Source organism: Nymphalis io, chromosome 24 (assembly GCF_905147045.1).
Source record: "Nymphalis io chromosome 24, ilAglIoxx1.1, whole genome shotgun sequence".
NCBI lineage: Eukaryota > Metazoa > Arthropoda > Insecta > Lepidoptera > Nymphalidae > Nymphalis > Nymphalis io.
Genome location: NC_065911.1, coordinates 9,684,044 through 9,709,430, shown reverse-complemented (window position 1 = coordinate 9,709,430; position 25,387 = coordinate 9,684,044). Strand labels below are relative to the sequence as shown.

Sequence of the window (25,387 nt, the reverse complement as noted above, 5' to 3'; positions counted from 1 at the left end):
AAAGTTTTGGTACAACAAATATTACCAGTTAAATAAAAGCTTGTATATCAATAAATACAAGATAATTAATAAAATTTTCTGTTTTATTTATTCCGTAACTGAAAACCAAATATATTACGGTTATATGTCAACTAGAACGAATCATAGACAAGACTGTTTCAAAGCTCGACACTTAAAGATCCCATTAATAAGATCGGGCTCATGATGAAAAATGTATTTATACATGCTGTGAAATTATGCGTACCTCGGGCAGCTTCCAGCGCCATTCAGCGGGTCTGAAGATGTTCAGATCTCCCTCTCCGAAGTCCCTCCGCAGGAGAAGGATCAGACGGCAGTTCCGGACGAACAACGCGTAGTGGTGTCGGTTCATTTCTGAAGTCGTTTTAATTTAGTTAGCTCAACTTATTAAAACTTATTTATATCTTATGGATGTGATATGAATTAAATATTATATCTTTTAATTAAAATGAGAAAGGCAGATGAACAAACGTGATAGTTGATGGCAAGTAATGGTAAGTGATCATTGTACAGCGGTACAAGTACCATACTAATGAATGAGGAGACGTTATATTTATAATGCCTAACAGAAGAAACTACTAAACCAATATACATAAAACTTAGAAAGATGCATCACGTTTCGAGGAAGATTTTAGTTGCACAGTTTCATCCGCTTTCAATTCAAAGTATTGACGTGATACGCGAGACTTCCATGGTTTTGTACATATTTGTCGTCGAGCGTTAATCGAACAACTGATGCAAGAACTGGCTCACTGTGGTCGTCGGCCAAGCACAGCACGTGCTCCTTGCGGTGCTTGTCGTGGTCGGGCGGCGGCGCGTGGCGCATCCACGTGGACACGGAGAAGGTGCTCCCGAAGGAATGCGGCAGGACGGACTCGGGCACGATGGCCGATGTGGACTCGCCGTCGAATTCGAACATTTGTTCGCCGTCGCGCCCTGGAACATATATTCATTATTTTATAAGTCATCAATCGCTCGCCCTGGATCGGTTGGTTTTTTTTTTTATAATTAATAGGCCAGCGTTTGACCGTTGACTTGCCTGATGTTAAGCATCGACACGGTCTAGGATGTAGTACGCTTGCCTATAAGAAACCTGTTTACTCTGGAATTGAAGACACCAACATTGTACCTATCAGGAAATACGGACTCAGGCAAAGCATTCCTGCCGTAATGTGTCAGCATATAAGCTGAGCAGTTGTTCTGGAGTAAAGTTACGTCTCACTTTGGAGAGGATACCAAGTTTTCGAGCGGCTATTTATGCTTTGGACTCAATAGTTGATACGATACAGCAAGAAATATCGATTCGGTAGACTTTTCGACAGACCGCGTGACACCAATTTATTTTTGCTATGATTTTACTGATGGACTAGTTCCTAATTGTTTTAACTCACTGTTTCTAATTATACAAATGAATGGCACTTAAAACTATTTTTTCTCATAACGAAACTCCCAGCTTTGAGATAGAATGGCTTTATTTTATTTTGCCGGAAGTGAATAGTACTTAAATATATTTAGATAGTTTTGACAGTGAATTTTTTTAAGGTAGTTTATTTATATGTTCTTCACATTATATACTTATCGTTTTTATTTTTCTTAATAACTAAGGAAATCTACAATCCATACAAGAGGTATAATAGTAACTAAGAATTAGGGCGTACAAACGGCAATTATCACAAACTACAACTTATCGTCCACCTCGAAAGTCAGTTCAGCTCACTAATGCAATTACTACAAAACCAACCTGAATCCGGTTTCAGAGACTTGGCCCATTCGTTACCCACGCCGGGGCTCGGGAGCAGATCGACTGTCTTCGAGTCCAAACCTAGAAGGAATTACGTTTATGATTAATTATAAGTTATCATTATAGCTATTGCTATGCTATACGAATCTAGTTTACCAGAGCCAGATGTGTTATAGTTATCACACAAATAAAACGCCACGCAGAACCAACTTCGCCTCCACTTGCCTGCTTTTATATTTGGCTTTTTTGCACTGTCATGTCCCTTATTAAGAACGATCTAGGAAAAGGCCAAGCACCATCCATCGCACGGATGAGAAGTACATTTTCATTACGTATTTATTCGAACAAAAATTTTATTATGAACTTTCGACATTTTAATAAATTACATATAGAGTATAGAGATTATACACAGAGATCGTCTATCGTTCTTCGGCCGGCGCGAGGGATTTCTGTGTCGACGGTAGTTATTGAAAAAACAATAAAAAACGTTTGTCTTCCGTCTCGTTATCAAACTACTATCGGTATATATATATTTAGTCCACTTACCACAGATAGTCCGTTGCGAGTGCAAGGTGTACGTGTCGCGATCACAAGCGACTCCAGCGCGAGAGGCCTGCAGGGTCACAGCGGCCTGGATACGCGTCACTCCGGGACATCTTTCATCACTGGAGCAGGCCTCTAGTCTCGCTGCGGGGAAGAGGGCCAGGGGACCGGAGCCGGGGGCGTAGTCGACGCGTTCCGCGAGACCTAGCGGTTATTCAGAGTTGAAGTTTCTCTCATTAGTAATGCAAAAGTCTACCCAAAATACAACCCAAATGATCGGGATACAGAATTACTGTACAACCTGGTAGTATAAAGCTGTTGAAAGCAATTAGAAAAAACAGACATTGACAGATTTCGGCCACGGCAGCGTTAATCGAGGAGGACTAGCTGACTGCGTAAGAGACATTGTAGTGCACACAGGTGCAATTTCTATTTTCTCATTCTTATAGTCCGATGGGAGAGCAATCAAAATAATGAGCCTATATATAAACTCAGGAATGCAGGAATTGCATCCTTACAACCTAGCAACTAGACGCAACGGGGCACCCAACATCTAAATGATATATTTTAGGAAGCGATACATAAAAATATATCAATGTTTGTGTCTGAGCTTACCCTTCCATCCGGCACGACAGGGTTTGTTGACCTTGATGGTGACCATCACGGGCGCGGACTGCATCATGCCGCAGTCGTACGCCGTCACCGAAAGTATGTGGTTATGTGATTTGTCGTATTCCAAAGGTTCTGTGTTGCGGATTACACCTGCCACATGGAAATATTTTTAGATATTTTAATTTTTATACGCTGCTTCTAAAAAAAAGATATTCACATATTACTAATGAGGTATCAAGGAAATGCAACTCTGAAAATGTCATATATCTGCTTGCAAATTATTTTAGTAAAGTGCACAGGTGTCGTCTCTATTCCCTCACTTAACATCCATCAGGACCGCCGTCGATCTGACACAACCGGAGAAAGTTGACTAGAAAACCCGTACTGGCCCCTCGGGTTTATAAACCAAGACCTGAGCATCTCCATCAATCTTGTTTAAGACTAGCCAATATCTCTACACAATGTCGCGTAATATTTATTATAAGTCCATGTCTCTACCCTCGTTATCGATCGCAAAGGGTTGGCTGCTGTCCCCGTCGTTCGATATCTCGTATTTGCAGACGTCGCCGTATCTCGGCGTGCAGTCGCGGTCCGTTGCCTCCACGCGGACAATCTCGTCGTACAGCTTCCCTTCGTCTACGGAGCGTACGTACGCCGCTTGGCTGAACACGGGCGCAAATTCGTTCACGTCTGTCACTGTTATGTGGACTGGTACACTGAAAGGAAGAGCCAATGATTAGATATAGTCGATATACTAGGTATACTCGGAGACATGATCATTAAGAGTGAAATGTTTTTCGTATGTGTGCACTTTTTTATTGAACTAATAATGTACCTTACTAATATTGTTTTTTCTTTTAAATATTGAAGGTGTTCTATATATGTAAGCCGTTGTATTAATTTAATCGTATGTCTGTATCTCATTTCTAATTAAACTGTCTGTGAGTGACTAATGTGATCACGGATTCACGGATACCCTTTCTGACGATTACCCTTTTCCTTTTTCTAAAGCCCTTTTTACTTAAACCTTACAGTAAAAAATTATTGAAATAGGTACACACCCACATATATATTTATTAAAAAAATATATCATATATTTTAGTAATAACCAGAACCTGATATGATATCAGAAATTATAGATTACGCTCTTATTAAATGTAGATTACGTACAGGAGAGTAGAGCTTACTTGACTCTCTCGTACTTAACCGTTAAAGTAACTTACGTGTTGGAGTAGGAACCGTCGCAGCCAACGGCGGCGATGTCGAACTTGTAATTGCGTCGCTTCTCGCAGTTGAGCGGGTAGCGCACGCGCAGACGCGCCTCGTTCTCGTCTATCACCATTATCTAAACAATATAACAGTGCTGTGTTTATTTTATTAAGTCGATATTGCTGTCAAGAATACGTGTAACTTAATTAAAGTTTACAGATACAAATGAATCATCACTGTGCTTCCATAGTATGATTAAATTGTGTTTATAAGACATTTTGTGGTCGGCGATATATTCGTAGACAAAAATTATGAGGAAACTTACACGTGTTAGATGAAAACGTACAACATTCTTTTCCACCACTCAAAAAAACCCCAAGGAGAGAAGGGCTTAACTGTCACCTTAATATTTATTTATTGTTTTATTAATAATGTTTTATTAAAAAAACAATAATACGAAGAATTTGCAGTTTGGCGGTAGATTATGTTGAATGGAAGGTTTCACCGAGAGAATATTTCGTATTGTAGAATATTGCACATCGTTTCTATTATCTGCAGCTCAAATTGCAACGTATTTAAATATAGCGTCTATCTTGAATACAACATGAAGACGTTACAAGTCGGCAGCAGCGATTACTATTAGCGACTGAGTTTGACGACTAATAGCGTCCTCATCCGGTGCAGTTCCGCGGAAACATAAAATGACACGAGAGAAGTCGAATAAAACAAAGCAATGAACGTTCCGCGCTCAAACTTATTGCATTTCGAGCTTTAAAATAGACACTTTGAAGCTTTCATGAAAGGATTTCTGTGCACTTTATGAGGAAAGACTTTGAGCACGAGTTGAATCGATAGTACTGGTAATTACTATTGTGACAGACACCTAGAAATAGCTTTCAATAATTATAGTTAAAAATTAATTGAGATTTTGATGGAACGACACGGTATATTTAGAGATTTTTTTCTATTTATTTCACTCCGATAATTAAAATTTTAATTTTAATAGATTTTATATATATATCCGTCCGCCTTCCTATATATATATATAGGAAGGCGGACGAGAATATGGGCCACCTGATGGTAAGTGGTCACCAACACCCATAGACATTCGCTTACATCACCAATGCCCACCAACCTTGGGAACTAAGATATTATGTCCCTTGTGCCTGTAATTACACCGGCTCACTCAACCTTCAAACCGGAACAAAACAATACCAAGTACTGCTGTTTTACGGTAGAATATCTGATGAGTGGGTGATACCTACCCAGACGAGCTTGCACAAAACTCTACCACCAGTAAATATATCTGTATGTCTACATATATATGTAATATTACTTTCTATTATGAATACTATCATTTATTATTATTTACTTTTCTAATTATTTAGCGTCTTTGTAACGATAAGAAATCACACCATCCCTACCAAATCTATAAAAACATACGCGTTGTACAGTTACTCCCCCGTATATTGTTAACGAATGTATAAATTAAAATACTAAATAGAAAACGAAGAATTTATAGTGAAATGTATTATTAATATTTAGCGTAAGAGTGTTTTTTTTATAAATCTGGCAACACCTTAACTGTTTCTGAGAATATTTCGTGATAGATTGTCATTACTGTTCTGTTCGTTGATTAAGACGCACCAGTAAGCTGTGTCAAAGTAAAATAAAAGTATTTACAAATTGTATTTATGCATCCTAGTGAGTTTTATTTATAGAAATTACCGAGACGAGAAAGGAATCTTTCTTTATACTATGCATAAATGACAGAGTTATTTTAGACGTTAATTAATATTTACAATCTTTTATTTAACTTGCTATGTTTGCTTAAGTTATCTTATCCTACGGAGTTATTGTTTGTTCAACCAATGTTGGTTCAGTTCCAATGGCAACATCTTTATGGCAAGCATGGCCTGATTCTCCCAGGATCGGCTCTAGACGATATCAACGGTCAACAGCATATACACTAAATTTTGTAAATAAAACGAACACCATTAACTAAATTTCTACATGTTTTTATCGTCTCTCAGAGATCTAAAGCTGCATGAGGGGAAATTGAATTTTATTTTCAGCAATATACCATATAATCAATATTACTATAACTTCTCAATTTGTTCATTTAAGTTGAAATACGAACAACACAATATTCTATAAACAAAGCTACGGACACTTACACGATTTTACAACTGTGATTGCTATTCGCTATATTGATTAAGGCTGTACATTTGGGCCCTTGATTACTACGAGACCAGACTTGACACGGGTGACCACTAAACCTAACCAAGACCAATATGCAACGTAAACTGTCATTACGACTGACGTCACAGTAATTGCATGCAGTGTCCACAAATTTGGAGCTAGCCCAAGACTGATTATAAATTACATATTTATAATCAGTCTCGGGCTTCTCTTGGGTCTTACTTGGTATATATATATAAATGCTACAACTGCCCTTTTAAAAGTTTATATGGCAATTTTCAGGTAATCCATAAATAACAAAATAAATAATTATATTTTCATATCTATTTTCCCGGGATATTAAAAATTACAAATGCAAATAATCCATTGGTGTTTATAATTCATTTCGTGCTCAGCGACGTATGAAGACATTGTACGGATACATAGGTACAAGAGTCGAATAAAAATCTGCCACATGCGAAACAATTGAGCTGCTTAGTGGAATATGCTCCAAGCCTCCTATTTAAAAAGAAAAGCAGCCCTTCGAACAGTAGTGGGACATTTACAGGATGCTACTTGTACTGTTATATATACAATTACTACCTATATATATATATATAAACGTTGTGCAATAGATCATCACTTTGTTGGCTAAATATAATTAAAGGTGTTACCATAGACAAGTTCTAACTTTCCAAAAAAACGTAGCAAACGAATCCCCGAAACGAAATCGAAGACGATATCCCTTAGACATTATCAACGGTATGATCTTCATAGCAGGAATCTCTAATGAAGGGTAAGTATAACTTAACAGGGACGGAATTTGTAAACAGCGCCTTATTAACTTATCTTTAACAAGGAGCTATTGTATTACCTGTTCAAAGATAAGCGAAAGTTACTTCCAATAACGATCTCAGTACTTGTTTTTCTTTGGTCAATTGTGACTGCCTCGTTAGTTTAGTTACGTTCAGAGGATCTGAATTCAAACCCAGTCAATAAAAAAGGTTGATGTTGTAATTTATCGCATCTCTCTTCAATCGTTTCGTATTGCCGTCAGACTATTAAAAGTGAGAGAATAGACTTCACCTTAGTTTGCGCAAAAGGTTGACGAGAATGACCCTCGCCGCCGAAAACGGTTAGGATCACCCGCATGAGGTTAAAAGTAAAATGTAGAAAAGTAAATTTACTTGTAAAATCCTCTAACATTATAATCACATTTTTAAACAATTTCGTCTAGCCTCATACAAGTTTACTGCACCACTGTCCTTAAAATATTTGATAGTGATTTTTGAATAGCTACGCCGTTTGGGCTTATTATATATTATGGATGGTAAGTGGTCAGTCCCACTCATAGTGCTAACCACTGTGAAAAACATTCATTCGTTACAACGTTAATGCGACCATAACTTTTGTGTTACACTGACTCATTCACCCTTAAAACCGGAACAAAGATATACAAAACATTCATCTTCAGAGGTCACAACAAACAAAAACCTACATACGACTAGGTAATAATTCCGCAACAAAGATCTGAGTTTAATAAAATCTAGTTGCGTCTCGATTCAGAATCCGCAACAATGAACGTTTAGAACTAGCGACGTATAATTTCTCCTGGGAAATTCACATCTACGGCTATAATAACTCGACTGCAAAATATCTACCTTTTATAACTTAGACTAACACTTGAGAATTTCGTTAATACACACAATAATAAACTTTATCACGTAGGTAATAAGTCCGTTGAATCCGTTCCGGGCGTTCCTTTGACATATTATTCAATTTTATTTATTGCAGCTCGAATACGTTTAGATACAAGTTGGAAAAGTTTAAAATGTATCGTTTTAGTTATATTTCACGTTATTTATTGAATGTATTTAAATGTGGATAGAAGATACACGAGTGTACATCGGGGATTACTTGGAAAACTATCATTCATTTCATTTGTATAAAAACGTAGATAAATACACGTTTATCTATCCTTTAAAGCGGTAGTATTATTTTTAATATACGCTTTACAATATTATAAGAGCGGTGACGTTGCATACACGCTCTACAGTCGAGAAATTAATATGAAATAAAAAAGCAGACAAGCAAATTTATATTATATAAAAGTGGCCACCACCGTCCATTGTCATTAGAGCTGAAAGGATCATTTACCATTCCTGACGATATGAGTTGCCATTAAAATATGGGAACTAACCTTGTGTGTAATTACACTGACTTACTAACCATTCAATGACAGTAACCCAAAGTACTGGATCCTCTACATCGCTATTTACTCATCTAATGTGATCGCCACATAACATATAACATTCAAACTCGACGTCTATCCGTCCGTCCATCATAACCATCACCCGGACGCACTTAATGCACCCGCCATGTTCAATATTTGACGATCGCGTACAACGGCAGCGAGTGATTGAAACTGAAAGTTCGTCTGTTTATTCCGTCGAAACTTCGTCTGAATCACTTAAAGTATTGACTTTTGAACTAACGAAACTAAGTTCCATTAAGTATTTTAAGGTTTTCGTTTGACGGCTTATAAATCAAATTAGCTAGACGGGATCAAAGATTTATTATCTACGCTCGAAAACTTCGTAAACTTAACGAATACCTGTGTTAGATGGATATTTTTTAATTTAAAGTTTATATATTTCTTTTTCTCATTATTTATGTTCTCGAGATTTAGGTTTTCTATCTCGTTAGTCTAGTGGCCGGCACGTTCGGCTGTAGGTTGCGACGTCCCGGATTCTAATCCAAACCAGTTGATTAGTGTTTCAGATTGGCCGCCGTGACCGAAATTTTATCAGGAGGTCAATGTTATTTGATACAATTGACCAGATCCGATCAGGTTTTTTAACAAATAGATTATCTAAATCATCTGACATTTATTGGATTACTATGATTTTGGCATAGAGATGTTAAGCATTGCCAGAATACTGCTATACATAGCTTTGTTTTTTACATAAAATTATAGCAGGAGATATAGATTGCCCTAAAACTTTTAAACAAGAATTAAATGTAGTGACTCCTAGGGTAAATTCAAGATTTAATTCATGCATAAAGTTTTAAATGTAAGTTCTCAAAAACGAATTTAGATTTAAATGCTCCACTGAACAGAGCTGGAAAATGACATATTAGTATATTATTAAGTTAGCCTCTAATTGGTATATATTTTGTTACAATATTTTCATATAAGCAATATAAGACAATGTTTTTCTGAATATATAACGTTGGCTTTCTCATTAATAAATTAAATAATATGTAACATTAGTTGGTATTTATCTATTTCTCGTCCTACTACTATCACACTATGCTATGCGCTTCGCGGTTGAGATGATTAATCATGACAATGATTATTGGTTTTTAATATATTTTTATCATTAATCAAAATAATTTCTCTTCATAATAAAACACGTGTAGGAAATACAGCTTCAATTTCAATTATAATTTTTTATTTTTATTTTATTTTATAATTGAAAATAATACGTTAATGAAATATTTTTATTGGTACTAAGATCACACGATATCAAAAGAACGCTTGAGGGGAAAAAGGATAAACAAACATCCGTAGTTTAGCAACGATGGGACGCAGATTTAAGATTAATCTAACATATGATACATATCTAAGGTTAATTTAAATCCTCGTAATCTATATATCGTATCTATATATGTGTATCTAAATTAAATTATAATATGGCTGCTCCACTCGCACTCACGCACGTTAAAAATACTGAAACGCATTCTTTTTTTTCGGTTTGTGTATTACTGTTGGCCTTACTGACCTCTACAGCGTCACCGGGCGGGATGGGCGAGTTGAACTCAGCCGGATGTTGGGAGCCACACAGGGCTCAAGAGAGACGGACGTCCTAAGGGTGCCTCCTGTGAGGCCGGACCTCGGCTTAGGGCTCCGTTGAAATCGGGAGGGAAAACGCATAAAGAGGCCGACTATCGGAAATGTTTTTTTCTCAAATGGGACAAACATGTCGGTTAAAACAAATAAATAAAGAGCTTCATACTCATACTCATCTATATTAAAAAGTAACTCTATAGTCTGTTACGCTTTCACATCTAAACCACTAAATCGATTTTGCGAAAACTAGTATTATTATACATTATCGGCTGTTTTACATAACATGTGTAAGCCCTGGTACGACGAGCCGCACGACAGACTCTTGGCAGTCTCTGTTGCTTATCCCAATACTATCGCTGCCAAGTTCGGAACATTAGCTGTTATTAAGATCTCATTAACACCGTGTTAATCCTTTGTTAATATAGAAACATTTGTGTGAAACTCATATATAACTATGAACTCATATATATATCTAAATTGATATGGTAAACATATTCCTATGTAGAGCTATAGTACAAAATAAACTGTGGATGTCCAAAGCTGGGCAAGGGTCTAAGCCCGATGGATGGTGGAGAAGATTGACTTCCAAATCTTCTACCATTATTGGTTACATTCACATATGTGCTATATGTGAATGTAACCAATAATGTTTTATCAAACACATACAGTGTGTCACGTGATGTTTTCTTTCACCGCCGAGACAAGTAATTTTTTTACAAGTCGTCTTTATATCTTTACAGTGAACGTAACGTTAGCGCGATTCAGGAAACTTGTTCGACATTTCGAATAATAATAATAACGAACGAAAGAGACGGCGGGGCCGTTAAAATGTATACATGAGAACGAAGTTAGAATTCAATAAGATAAACGTAATATTGATTCGACAGTATTCACTTCGTGTCTTATCCGTGAAACGTTGAAGACCGACTTATGGTGATACGCTATTTTGATACGCGTAACCTTTAAATATTATACTTAGCATTACCAACGTCTCTATTTGACCTCTATTTGATTTGTTTCGTACTCTGCAGGTAGTTTCGAGTTTGATTGATAACTTTTGACGAGGATATTGCCTTTTTTAAACCTGCATGAAATAACGTATAATTTTAATATAGACCATACCTCAAATGGTGCTTCCCCATGGTGTTTATTGTTCAAGATGAGGAATGAGCAGAGCGGACCCCGGGCGCGGATGGCCGGCGTCACCTCCACTAACGTCTCATTTTCCCGGATCAACCCATGATAGCCTTCGTCAGGTTCAGCCAGCTCTAAGTATGGAATGTCTGAAACAAGAAAACATATGCCATTATATATTAATTTATATATATATATTTATCTATTAGATAGATAGATATAGATCTTTACATACATTAAACATTTATAATAGTAAATAAATAATAACGATACGCGAGGGGTCCAAAAATCCGCGGTTAGGCAAAAAGGGATGGGGCAAAACAGGAGTCGTTTACAAATAATCATAAAACGAACGAATCGATACGAATGAATGAATGTTAACATTTAAACTTACGAATAATGGGAATAATATTGACTAACGCTTTAGAAATTACAAAAAAGTTATATACGCCATCTATTGACATTTAGATGTAACCAATCTAAATCAAATCAAAACTATCAAATTGATTTTTTTTTATATTTAATTTAAATGTATGAATTTTTTCCATCGTTCAAAATAAGATTGTGAAAGCACACTAGACACGAAAATAAATTTTATTTATCTTTGTTCACCAAAACACAACCAAATAATTGACACAACAAATTCATCTTACTCACAGTTTAACAATTACTTATAAAAATAGGGGGTCGCAGTACATTCGCTCAACTTTTGCAATAATAAAAACAAACAATTAGGTACATACTTTAGACGAATCAATAGAGTTAAGGTACACTTAACTCGCACACTGTTTAATACGAGCGTTCGTTCAACTAATATAATCTTGCATTACTCATGAAGGCTCTTCGTGGACGCATTAATGCACAGATGCAACTGCTAAAATATGGATGAAAGCCGCAGACGCAGCCCCCTGCAATTTGGATAACAGCCAGGCGCCTCGTGCGGCCGCCGCACATGTATGAAAATTGTTTACATGTACAGAGTAATTGGAATTTTCGACCGGCTACAATTTATCGTATGACGCTTCAACGCATTGGCGAAGAGAGTCCGAGAAAAAGTGACCAGAATGTCACTTTTTCTCGGACTCTCTTTATCTTCATTAACATTTATTATTTTTTAATAGAGAATTTCTAGAGTATCTCCAGCTGATTCACCCCACCGAATAGAATACTTGGATAAGAAATTTACTTTTAGAAAATGTTTATTTATATTTACGGATAGAGAAAACATATTTAAAATTATTTTTGTCGAATCAATAAATCGATATTTTGTATATCATTCGAAACAAAACTGACAAAGAACGAGTAAAACTTCTGACCAGACAGATAAAACGGTTTTATTTTATTCTATGTACGTCTGATGTTCTGTAAATAAGGTGTTCCAATATTTGACGATGAAGTCTAGGATTGAGTTGTCTTTCTTATTTACGTAATCGATACCAATGCAAATATCAGGGGCGTGGAATCTAAATCGAACCAGCGGTTCTAACTCGAATTTGTTCTTTGCACACATTCCGAAAATACCTTAAGATATTCAGGAGCAGTGGTCTAGACGACCAATATCTGTACAGTTTATAGACTTAATAGTTTATGAATTTAATTAAATTTTACGCTTCATAAAGTTTTACACCAGCCATTTAATTTCTATAGAGAAAAAGAATAATTTATTTTAAATAGCACGTATTGCAAACAAGGTATAACATCGAATAAAAAAAGAGAATTGTGTAATTGAGTTAATATAATATATATTACAAGGCCTCAGGACAATATTTTAGATGTCGTGCTTTTGCTATAAATTTGTAATGTGTATTTCGTTATTTTGTTTTATTGTAATTTTGTATATTATAAAAATGTCAGCACATAGTTTCAACAAACAATACTTAACGAATATTAAAATAAAATAAAATATAGGTAAACATTAAAACGTGTATAAAATAAACAAATAATAAATAAGCCCCTAATGTTTAATCCACTCGACATTTCGATTGTCAGAAATAGTATGCGAAGCATACTTAAAGAGCATAATAAAATATCCATTAGTTTGTACACAATCAAAACGAATACAGCATTTGTATTACGAAAATCACAGAAAGAAAATGTTATAAGCGACATTAAAAGTGCATTTGTGGATAATCAGTTTAAGCGTTCACGATAATAAGATATATTTAACAAAACGTTTATTCACCCAAACGCCCCGTAAAAATCCATTCCGCTGCAGATTCTGTCCCGGTAAATTTAATAATCGCGCCCGTATTAAGGGTCCTATAAACGTAACGAGCGATTACGAGTTTGTCCCGGTTTAAGCATTTAACGTAGATTTTAATGCAATTAAGATTAATAGATTAATAAAAGATCATCTATGTCTTTATAATAATTACATTATAACAATATATATGCGTATTATGGTCTATTATTTTGTGAAGGAATTATTAAAATACGTGACAGATTTTGGTCACGGCGGCCATTTTTAAGACAGACTAATAAACTGCGCAGGATATAGAGCACAAGTTTGTGCGCAAGCACAGGTGCACTCTCTATTCTGCGATGGGATGACAAATCTGACAAGACCGGCATGAGTTCAGATACAAGGTCAACAAATTCACGTGTTTTTGAGGCACCGTGTAAGTACTTAGAATAACTTCCATTATAGGGGTTTAAACGCGGGTACCTCGAAACTGGCCTTATAAGGCAGCCACTAGACCAATAAAGCATGCACATATTACAATTATATACTACAAGTAATCTTCAAAACTTCTTCTGAAGAAGAGAGAGCCATTGCCTAGTAGTGGGAAATACACAGGCTTTGCAAAATTGCGCCATAAGTACTTGTTCGAAGGAATAGCAAATACGATATTCGAGTACGAGTAGTAGTAGGTAATAGTATCAGTTAGTTAAGAGTTATTACGGAGAACGTATGTGTTGAAGAATATAAATCCGTGCATCAAATTTCACATTCGATTAAAGGGAACAGTTTCAAAACAACTCCATCGGTTATTCAAGTCGACTCCTCTAGAAAATCACTATCGTAAAGTTGACCCTCGGATCAATCCGGGTTTTACGAGCAGTGACAGATGGCATTCGGTGGTTGTTTACAAAAGGATTGGTGTTTGAGACATCGTAACGATCTCGAGAGCAACATAGGACCGTTCATATAGAACAAAGGAATGGTAAAACATTTCGCTACCCATCAAATAACTATGCAGGTGTTTACATAAACACCGATTTTTCTCTTTCTATCATTGTTGATTTACAGCTCTTGCTTTATATATATATATATATATATATATATATATATATATATATATATATATATTAAAAAGTATATATAATAAACAATAAGTGGCCTAGTGGCTCGACTTGATCACGTGATGTTCATCATGGTGAGGACTTGCCTTGCCCAGCTCATCGGCCGGTCAGGCTGGCGTTACTCACTTCTGCTTGGACTCTCGGTTGTGGCGGATATCTCATAAACAATATTTCAGTTGCTCAGTTTTGATTATATAGCCCAGTTGTATAAACAAATGTGACAATACGTCTTACACCCGTTGTTCCACCTCCACACGCTGTCATTACATTGCATAGAGATATTCTGCCTCGAGTAAATTACACAATTTTATTAGTGGATTCGTTTTGAGCTTACCCTCAACTTTGGGCATTCACCGTGACATCTCATTACATGTTCAAATTTAAATAGCACTTTAACAGCAGTTCGTCGAATTTACATTTTCCACGGAGTTAGCAATTTTGTTAACCCCTCGTCTAAAGAGCTTATACTTTGCTATAATGCGGCGAAATGCGTTGTTGTTAACCTATACTAAAATTTAATACGCCCCAGTTACCGTTTATAACATATACGGGTTAATTAAAGTTGACATGGCAGTTTTTTTATATTTTATATTAATAAACGTGTATTATAGTGAGTACGAGGCCTCTCTACTGCTAGAAATATTGTATGTTCCATATACGTTGTTGTTACTTATGTTTGTATTTAGTAAAAAGTAATGACAAACTAATAGTCAGTCGATTACGAAACTTCGTTCTTTATAGATAGAGTATCGGTTCACTGGTTTAAATTATATTCGTGAGATCGATAAACCTTACTGCTTCACTCCCGTGGGAGTTACATCTTGTCGTGATGTTATATAATATAGTCGATAAACTTTTTTAATAAATGGGGTATCAAACGCAAGAAGATCCTCAGATTTAGGTTTTTTTATAGTAAAGGAAGGCGGACGAGCATATGGGCCACCTGATGGTAAGTGGTCACCAACGCCCTTAGACATTGGCATTGTAAGAAATGTTAACCACCGCTTACATCACCAATGCGCCACCGACCTTGGGAACTAAGATGTTATGTCCGTTGTGCCTGTAATTACACTGGCTCACTCACCCTTCAAACCAGAACACAACAATACCAAGTACTGCTGTTTTGCGGTAGAATATCTGATGAGTGGGTGGTAAGTTTGAACCCAGACGAGCTAGAAGGTAAGTTTGAACAAATAAATACAGGATATAGTTATAATATTATAATAGCTTAGTACAGATTTGTGCTAATTGAAATGTAAGTGAATGAAGCCGAGATGGCCTAGTGGTTAGAACACGTGAATCTTAACCGACGATCGTTGGTTCAAACCCGGGCAAGCACCGCTGAATTTTCGTGTGCTTAATTTGTGATTATAATTCATCTCGTGCTTGACGGTGAAGGAAAACATCGTGAGGAAACCTGCATGTGTCAATTTCATTGAAATTATGCCACATGTGTATTCTACCAACCAGCATTGGAGCAGCGTGGTGGAATAAGCTCCATACCTTCTCCTCAAAAGGGAGAGGAGGCCTTAGCCCAGCAGCGGGACATTAACAGGCTGTTACTTACTACTAGAAATGTAAGTGAGCTTTGGCAATTAGAACATTAGTCTTCACAATATCGGCACAACATAATTGTATTGAGAGTATTTTTTTTCAAATATGAAACTGGCTTCGCTTAATTAAGAGTAGCTTAACTACACTTAACTTACGATCTACGTAAAATACACAGGTGAACCATTCAGTCATTTCTTTTAAGTTTTAATGCAACGAAAGAATTGCTAAAATAAAGTTATATAACCCGTTATACAACGCTATTTGAATCAATCTTTTCAACTTGAAGGCATTGTGGGTCACATCGAATAATAAAGAATTAATTCAGGTCAGGCTTCGTAGCTCGATAGTACTTGCTAACGTTTACAACACATACAAATCGATTAATGAAATAAATATATTACGCCTGCTATATTAAGATAGTTTTGCTTATATGTGTTTGACACAAAACAAGATGAAGACAAATAACAATAAGAAAAATTTCAATCTAAAAACTACAGTTGACGAGCCGGTTGGCGTGGTTGGTAGATACTTGCCTTTTCACGCCGAAGGTTGTGGGTTCGATTCCCACCCAGGACAGACATTCGTGTGCATGAACGTGTCTGTTTGTCCCGAGTCTGGTTGTAATTATCTATATAAGTGTGTATTTACAAAAGAAAAGTAGTATATGTAGTATATCAGTTGTCTGGTTTCCATAGCACAAGCTTTGTACAAGCTTCCTTCTTAAGTCCACGCGAGCTGGTTCTCGATGTCACCGCCTAACTGTGACATCAATTCCATCGCGAACAAAGACAACTTTGGCAACTCCTTTCTTTGTCGCACTTCCAAAAAATGGAATTCCTTACCAGCTCACGTGTTCCCCTCCTCTTACAACCCGGGTTCCTTCAAACGAAGCGTGAAGAGGCATCTTGCGGGCCGGCAAGGCGAAGGCGGTTAGTGCAGAACGTTTTTCCCGTCTGTACTGGCCGTCGTCGCGTTTGGACTCGACTACCACTTACCATCAGGTGGAGTAGAGTCATTTGCCCTCCCGGCAAATATATAAAAAAAAGCTTAATTTGGGATCAGATGGCTGTGTGTGAAAAATGTCCCAGGATATTATTATTACAAGACAATATTAAAAAAGGAACTTCAGCCACGGGGACGAATCTCAAAGATTAACTCGCTGCCAAGGTGTTATCGTATAAATCAAGTATGTGAGTTAACACAGATTCATTCTCTATTCTTTCGCTTTCACTCAGATGAGACATAAGGCAGCTGAATAAATCAGACTTTCTCAAAGAATTTTTAGGTTTAAAGTATACTTTTAATACTTTAATAGTTCACATAATATCACGAGAAAAGTCAGAATGTACGTCAATAACAATTGCTTGTTATAAATAAACATGACATTTTAACTTGTCCAGTAAAATACTACAAAAACGCCTTGTCAAAGTTTTATTGGCACGAATACCTTTGTTTGAAAATGGAGGTCACTTACTAACATACTTAAAAGCTAAAAAAGATAATGAAATTTACTTTTTAAGTGAACGCAAGAACGATTTATGAAATTTAAAAACCCGTCTCATTTTATATAATTTTCTCCTCACGCCTGCTCGAAGTGACGCTTTAATTCTAGATAATTCTTCACTTTCAAACAATTCATTAATTTTCTACGTATCTGTAATGAGAATTAATATTTGTATGAGCTTTAATTTTCACCGAGTAAGCCTACCTACCTAAATAATGTTCTTCTTAATAATACGAAAAAATAAAAACTCTAAAAACTTCTGTCTTTAGGCCGATACTTCGTATACCATGTTTTAATTTTAGGTCTTTGAAACAATAAAAAGCCAAAAAACCGTTTTAATATTTTCAAGTGATACAAGAACATAAAAACTTTGTTCTATTTATTATACTGGCGCCCAACGTGGGACCAACATTACATTTTTCTCGTTACTTTTCTGGAAGCACGGCCAACGGAGAATATATTTTAACAATAACGTTCATACTGTGGTCCTACGCTTCGAACCGTTTATTGGCATATTTTTCAATATCTACACAATAATAACATATAGGAAGGAACATTTTTTATGGAACAGTAATTAAAATTTCTTATTTCTCGTCATATTACATAAGCAGCGTATAAAAATGAGGAAAATGTTCTGGATGTATTTGAAATATTTCTTTGATCATACAATATTGACACAAGTAATAATTTGTTTTCAATATTACGGAATATGATCATAAAAAAAGTCTTTTTTTCTGATAATATCAATAATGTATATTTTATGAGAAGTACGCGCCTTGATTGAGCATTTACGACTAAGTTAAGTACTTGAAATGAGAAAAAATATTTAGGTACAATTTATTTTTATACAATTTATAATATTATGATCATAAAAGATAAGTTTTTTCACGGCATTTTCCTTCAAGCGCCGAGCACGAAATATAAACACAAATAAAGCAAATTAAAAGTTAGTGATGCTTGACCGAACTTAAAACTGCAAGCATCGGTTGAGATCCACGTTCTCTAACCACAGGACCTGCTCCTATAAAACTAACCATCGTTCCTTATGCGAAAATCAAACTTCATTCAAATATGTTATGTTCTTTTCAATTATATCAAATATGATATATAAGAACTCGTAATTAATAACTCAGTATGTGACGTGGTTCACAATTTAGATGTACATCTACACGCTCGTGTAGATTTTACCCGTGGATACTGAATATATTGCGTAATTCAAGCAAATAATTTATTTTAATATGGAAACAGTTGTCAGTCTTGATGATGATTATGATTTCGTAAGAGACAGTCTTATTTAGGAGATCTTTATTGAAGACTAAAACTATAAACAGAATTTTAAAACCTCTCGACGCAAATATAATTGGAGATAATCATTTTTGAATAAAAATTGTAAAATGTTAAAAAAAGGTCCATCCACAAAGGTATATCCAAGTTTTTAGTGTTCGCGTTATTTAATAGGATGTCGATTAACTTTATAGTATGTAAATGTATGTAATATGCAAATGAATCCACTCCGACTACAAATTCACAGTCGGTACTCGGTGATGTTTTAGAAATGTTGACAAAAATTCGATACGAAGCATTGAAACAAGTTAGAAACTATATTCTGAATGAAACGATTCTGGCAATAACCGGCACGTATTTCCTATCGATTCGAAATTAAACCATCTTCACAAAAAAAAACTGAACTGTAAAAGTTTAAAATATTTTAATAGTTGACTTCGCCTTCTGCCTGTATAATAGGAACGTTAGCAACACCTCACTTACATATACTAGGTGTTAGATAATGTGTTATTTAAAACAGATTTTTTTATCTTTCTGTCATCATTGATTTGTCATTCGAAAGAAGAAAATACATAAAACCATAACACGTGGTAGAATTATAATTTCATTCGAAATTTAATTCATTTTTCGATGCTTAAATTCCTAACTTTTTATCTTAGTTATCGTAGTTATAGAAATTACATCCAAATAATTTTATTTAGTTTACCCAGCTGTATTCATTGTGATCGTAAATTTTTACTACGAGGACCTAAAAGAACCGAAAGCTAGGAGTTGGTTTATTCAGAGACATTTCGTGAATACTTGACGAGGGTACTCAAGAATTTCTGACACTTCACCGCGATTGCTTGGCGACAGTACATATTAGAGAGGACTGACTAGATGAGCTGATGTAAAAGTACGATACAATTTCCTTTTATGTATTTTCTTATAGTTAGAGGACAGAGAAGCATTACTGCTATTTACAAATTATTGTTGGCACTAGCGACTGTGTCCGAACCAAATAGGTCCTGCAATTACAAAAACTTATTCACTTTGTAGTCCCATTATATGATTTGGAATAATTTAGCTGATCGTTTGGCTTAACACCATCGTAAAGTTTAAGGCGCTTACTTACTCGATTAAATAAGGATGAAAAAGCTTATTAACAACCTACAAAATTTTTTATATAAGTAATAAATTGACAATGCTTTATTTCACGATATATATTATTTACGAATGGCAAAAATGTGAATTAAAAAAGCTCATATTATAATATGTTTCGAGAAAAGAAATAGCACGTTTCGTTTGAGCAAAAACCCTTTGACTTTTTGAGTTCAGTGTTCAATCTCAGGGGTTGAGAATAAACAGCTATTTTCATTTCGTGTCATTGTAATCATGGCTCTGTACGACGAGGGTTGTCATTTAACGAACATAAGATACATCTTCAAATATTTTATCTTTCTGATTCAACATGTTTGTAAAGCTAAAGGGTAATTAAACTTTTGTTATATACATTATTTTCTAGCACATTCTAGTAATATTTAGTTATTTATAGGTACAGTTTATATTGTAATAAGACTTCGGGTAATGACATGAATAGTTACCAATTTATTAAATATAATATTCAGAATATTTTTCCTCAAAAAAACGAGACGATGCCTTAGCCCGGCAGTGGGACATTCACAAGCTGTTACTTACTTATCCTGTATTATATAAATATTTTTAATTTTTTGCATACATTTTTGTTCTATGAACATAAAAGTGTGCGCCGATCCGAGCGTTCAACAACGCTTTTTTCTATTCAACCATGTATTGACACGATAAAGCTAACGTTCGTATCACCAATATAAACATTTTAAAAGCCGCAATGTTTCCCCGATATATATATGTACCTACCAGTTAGTGAACGTCAATTGGGTAGGTAGCGAGGCAATTGTGTTGCCAATCGTTATTTCATTTATTGTTTAAAAATAAAACGTTCAATCCTAACTTCGCACCCAGAGAGGGTGAAAAGACTTCAGCTTCACTTTTAGTATTGAGAAATATAGACGTATTAATACAACAATTATATAAACCTAATAGAATAGAAAAAAGAAATACTTTTCAAAGTATATTCGTTCTTATTTATGATTTAAATAAAACACAATTTCGTTTACAATTGGGAAACTAATCTTTATTATTTGCCAGCGAAATGGCCAACCCTACCACACTATACGTGTGTACATACGGAGTAAACTAACACCGCGCTGTTATGACTGGGAACGGTTACAATGGACTTCGTTTCGTTAAGTACAGTGAGTAGCTGCCATGATACTATGACCCTTATTCCGTTCGAATAAGGTTGTGTTGGCAGCAAGTCGCTCAGCGTACCGGCACTGAGTTAGGTTAGCTTGTTGAAAATATCTTTAGTTCGACGTTACTCTTTTGCGTTTACTTTTAATAGTCCTTTTTCTGGTTTTAATATTTTTGTATGTTTACATTGTGCTGTTTGTAGTTTTATATTTGTAAGAGATTGCTTGAATACAAAGTAGTTTAGTGTAGTCTATTAAAGTATCTTCGTGTATTTTCGCTTTATTATTTATATGATCATATCAATAGACGGGGATTTAACGATTTAAATAATCTCGAGGAAATGAAAGTTTATGAACATTTTGTTTAAAGTCTCAATACCAATAGACCATCGTATTGGTCATCGTTTCGTGAAACGTGTCTTTTAGTTCTTCCTCTCGAGTTAATGGTTTAACCTATAACGCAAAGAAAACATATGTATATCTGTATTTATATGCTGCAATGACATGACAATACGTATATTACATTACGTACAAATAATGCTATATATATATGTATGTAATACAATATACTAAATAACTGTGACATTAATGCCCTTACTAATAAACGTTGTATATCGGTTGTATAGTTACACTGCTCTGTGTCCTTCGAATAATAAAATGCTTGTGACAGAAAAAGAAAAATAAATGTGAAAATATTTATCTGTTATAAAACAAAACGCCATAAGAGTAACCTATCTATATCGGAATCATATTGTATTTGTTTAAATAGTGACAATCTGTAAATGTCCAAATTTTTGACAAAGACTCTCCTCTTGAAGAGAAGGAACGAAGCCTATACCAAAACACTGCACATGTGGCAGAAATTAATCCGACAGATTCTTTACGATTCTTTGTTTTACATATAATATCTTAATGTTACTTGATCGGTTTTGATCTAGGCTATGTCATTTTTTCTAAAATATTTCATGGGCCATATACGTAAGGCCACATATTTAACCATACCGTTCGGCCACGGTAGTTCTACTATAGTAATATACTATCATAATTATACTATTTATTATAATTACTATTTAGTATAGTGGACACTAACTGCGGGACTAGTCCACAAATTCAAAGTCGCTCAGCGTGCTATGGAGCGAGCTATGCTCGGAGTATCTTTGAAGGATAAGATCAGAAATGAGATTATCCGGAAAAGAACCGGAGTCACCGACATAGCTTGAAAAATTAGCAGGCTGAAGTGGCAGTGGGCTGGTCACGTATGTCGTAGTACCGATGGCCGTTGGAGCAGACGAGTCCTAGAGTGGAGACCGCGAATCGGCAAGCGCAGCGTAGGGCGCCCTCCAGCCAGGTGGACCGACGACCTTAAGAAGGTGGCGGGCACCAACTGGATGCGGAAGGCGGAGGACAGGGAGCTTTGGCGCACCTTGGGAGAGGCCTATGTTCAGCAGTGGACAACGATTGGCTGTTGATGATGATGATTGATTAGTATAGTTAGAACTAAAAGTCTTCCTATATAAGAAAGAGCATTATGACACCTATACAAATTAGTTTAGTTTATATCACTAACAGAATCTCTAATAACTAAAAAAAAACCGAAGACAATCAAAGCATTTCAACTACGTTTCTACATTATTCAAACACACTGTAATCGTTATTAGCTGTATTGAAAGTTGCTTCGAAATTTGACCGTACGTAGCATCAATTCCTGTTTCTATTCGTTCCGAATTTATATTTGTATTTACAACGTTGCTTACGTCAAGCACGTTGATTAAAAGTCAAAAGTCAAGTGAAATCACGGTCGCCAAATAAATAAATAAAAACAATATAGGCATGTTACTATAATACGATTCAATTTATACATAATCTCTGAGAATCAATTTATCAGAAATATAACGTAGGAGTCTAATTGGATTACGCCTTTACGGTTTAGGTATTTGTAAATTTATGATTAATATCTCTTCAAATTAGGCCGAGCAATAAGGTTGATAAAAATAAGTAACAATTTATAAATTCTCAATAGTAACCCGAGGTAAGCTTTAAATGTAAGCCCAACGAAGCATAAAATCAAAACACGAACAAGGTTACAGCCATACGAGATATATATGAGATATTTCCCTACAAATACGCTTTGTACGTCAACTGGCGTCACCAGAAGAGGATCTTTGTATGAATTTTTAACGCGCTCCGTGACTTCGGTCTGGGAACGTGTGTAAGTAACATTAGGCCAATTCCGGATCTTGCTTGCGGATTGCATTACGGTTCTTTGAGAAATAAAAATGTATAGTAATTCTTTTTCTGTTATTTAAAATAGGACGGGCAAAAATTTCATGTGATGGTAAGTGTTATCGCCATCACATGACCACCTAAGATTCAACATAGAACACTAACTTATAAATTATATTATATATTAGGCTGTAGTTTCCGAGGTCCTGGGGGCGCTACACCTTATCTCTACCAGGTTGTGCCGAGCTTGCAGTTCCAGTATCATTTATTTAGTTTCCATTAATGGAATGAAGTATTCAACCTTCCACAGGGGTGCTATTAGCTTTTCGAAAGTAACACTTCAGCTATTATTCGATCGTTATGTTATAACCATAGTATGTTGTTATATATTATAACATTACAAAAATAGAGTAAGTAAGAAAATACATTTATAATTTCTGATAAAAAAATAGTTTACAGTCAATAAAAAAACGAAATGTATGATGTTTACGTCAGCTGAAGTAAAACAACATCGTTCATGTTGGATTGAATTATGAGGTTGAGTAATAGAGAGTGCATTTATGTTATGTGGCACACACTTTAGCACTATATTATCTCCTGCGCAGTTCGCGAGTCTCCCTTGAAAATGGCCCTCATGACCGAAATCGCTCAGGAGGACATTACAAGAAAATAAATATTAGAATGTAACTCAAAATGTACTTCGAATGATAACCTTCAGTACATATATTCAAAAGTAAGCACAAAAAGAAAAACAGCAATTTATGAAAAGCGACATTATTTTCTCAGATCTCGAGTCGAGAGCGCCGCCATCTTAAGTAAGTGTTTCATTTGCAAATGGCGGCCGAGCATTGTCTGCAAACCGCTCCACTTCACGCTCGTCAGCGATTCAGAGTGTGTGACAAAGATGCGGAGAGAAATCACAAAATATGGAGTACTTTCTTGCTGCCTGCTTAGAAATTTTGACATTTAGGTCAAAATACACGACCTCATCAACAGCTGGTATGTCACTACTGGTATATAGATGAGAGTGGCGTTCATCTCTCCCATCTCCTTCATGGGGCAAGGTATTCGTTACTATATTTTTAGCTTAGCTTATAGTAAATTTAAATATTATGTTACAAAAATAACAACGTATAAATAAGGCATAACATTTAAAGATATATAATTAAATGTATATAAATAAAAAAGCGCGGATAGTTTGTATTAGTTGATTTCCTTTTAGAATATATAAAAGTTCTATGTTGTTGATTATGTATTTTTAATTAAACAGCCGCAAAGCAACGTTTAGAAGTATGTTGTTTAGGTTCCATATAATAATCGAGAACATTCTCAACTAGAAAAGTTAACATTTGGTGTTAGTCAGAATAAACATAAAATTATACGTATAAACGACGCATAAATATACGTAGGCAGCATTTGTGTGTAGGTGCAGACTTTTTCATCGGTTTTATGGTGTTTTTAATTTTAAAAGAATCACCTCTTTTATATTAGAATTATTGATTATATTCTTACTGTTCATATTTACGTTTCTAATTAATTTGACAACAAACTGTGATGAATCACATCTGATATTATTATCATTAAATAATAATTATTTTTATTAGTAAGGAAGACGTACAATCAATTTTCTTTGAAAAACTGATAGTTAAATCTCCTGTGCCGAAAAATTATGCCGAAGAATGTATTGCTTCATTACTAAATTGAATAAATTGTATGTGGTGTTTTTACTTAAGCGGACGATCGTTGTGCTTTACAAGATAAAACAAATGTTTATTGACGACTATAGAAGATTAATGCTAAAAGCTTTAGGCATCTAACAACCAACGTTAGACGTGCAAAGAAATACGGGGAGACGTGCGGAAGAAAGAAAGAATACAAATTGTAAGTAAGATGTATAGGGAAATGCTTTTAAACTTGTCAATGATTTACATTTTCTTTTCTCGTTTCCCGATTTGTTG

At 35.3% G+C, this 25,387-nt stretch overlaps 1 protein-coding gene across 1 annotated transcript in view; it reads right to left on the bottom strand.

The window, feature by feature from the left end:
* The window catches only part of LOC126777848 (calsyntenin-1), a 185,610-nt gene that overhangs the window by 8,502 nt on the left and 151,721 nt on the right, over positions 1-25,387 (bottom strand). Inside the window, exons 2-9 of the mRNA XM_050501079.1 lie at positions 11,280-11,440; positions 4,138-4,259; positions 3,413-3,630; positions 2,918-3,064; positions 2,306-2,506; positions 1,760-1,840; positions 772-954; positions 245-372 (exon numbers count right to left, since the gene is read on the bottom strand). Coding sequence (XP_050357036.1) covers positions 245-372; positions 772-954; positions 1,760-1,840; positions 2,306-2,506; positions 2,918-3,064; positions 3,413-3,630; positions 4,138-4,259; positions 11,280-11,440 — 1,241 coding nt within the window. The remainder of the gene's footprint in view (positions 1-244; positions 373-771; positions 955-1,759; positions 1,841-2,305; positions 2,507-2,917; positions 3,065-3,412; positions 3,631-4,137; positions 4,260-11,279; positions 11,441-25,387) is intronic.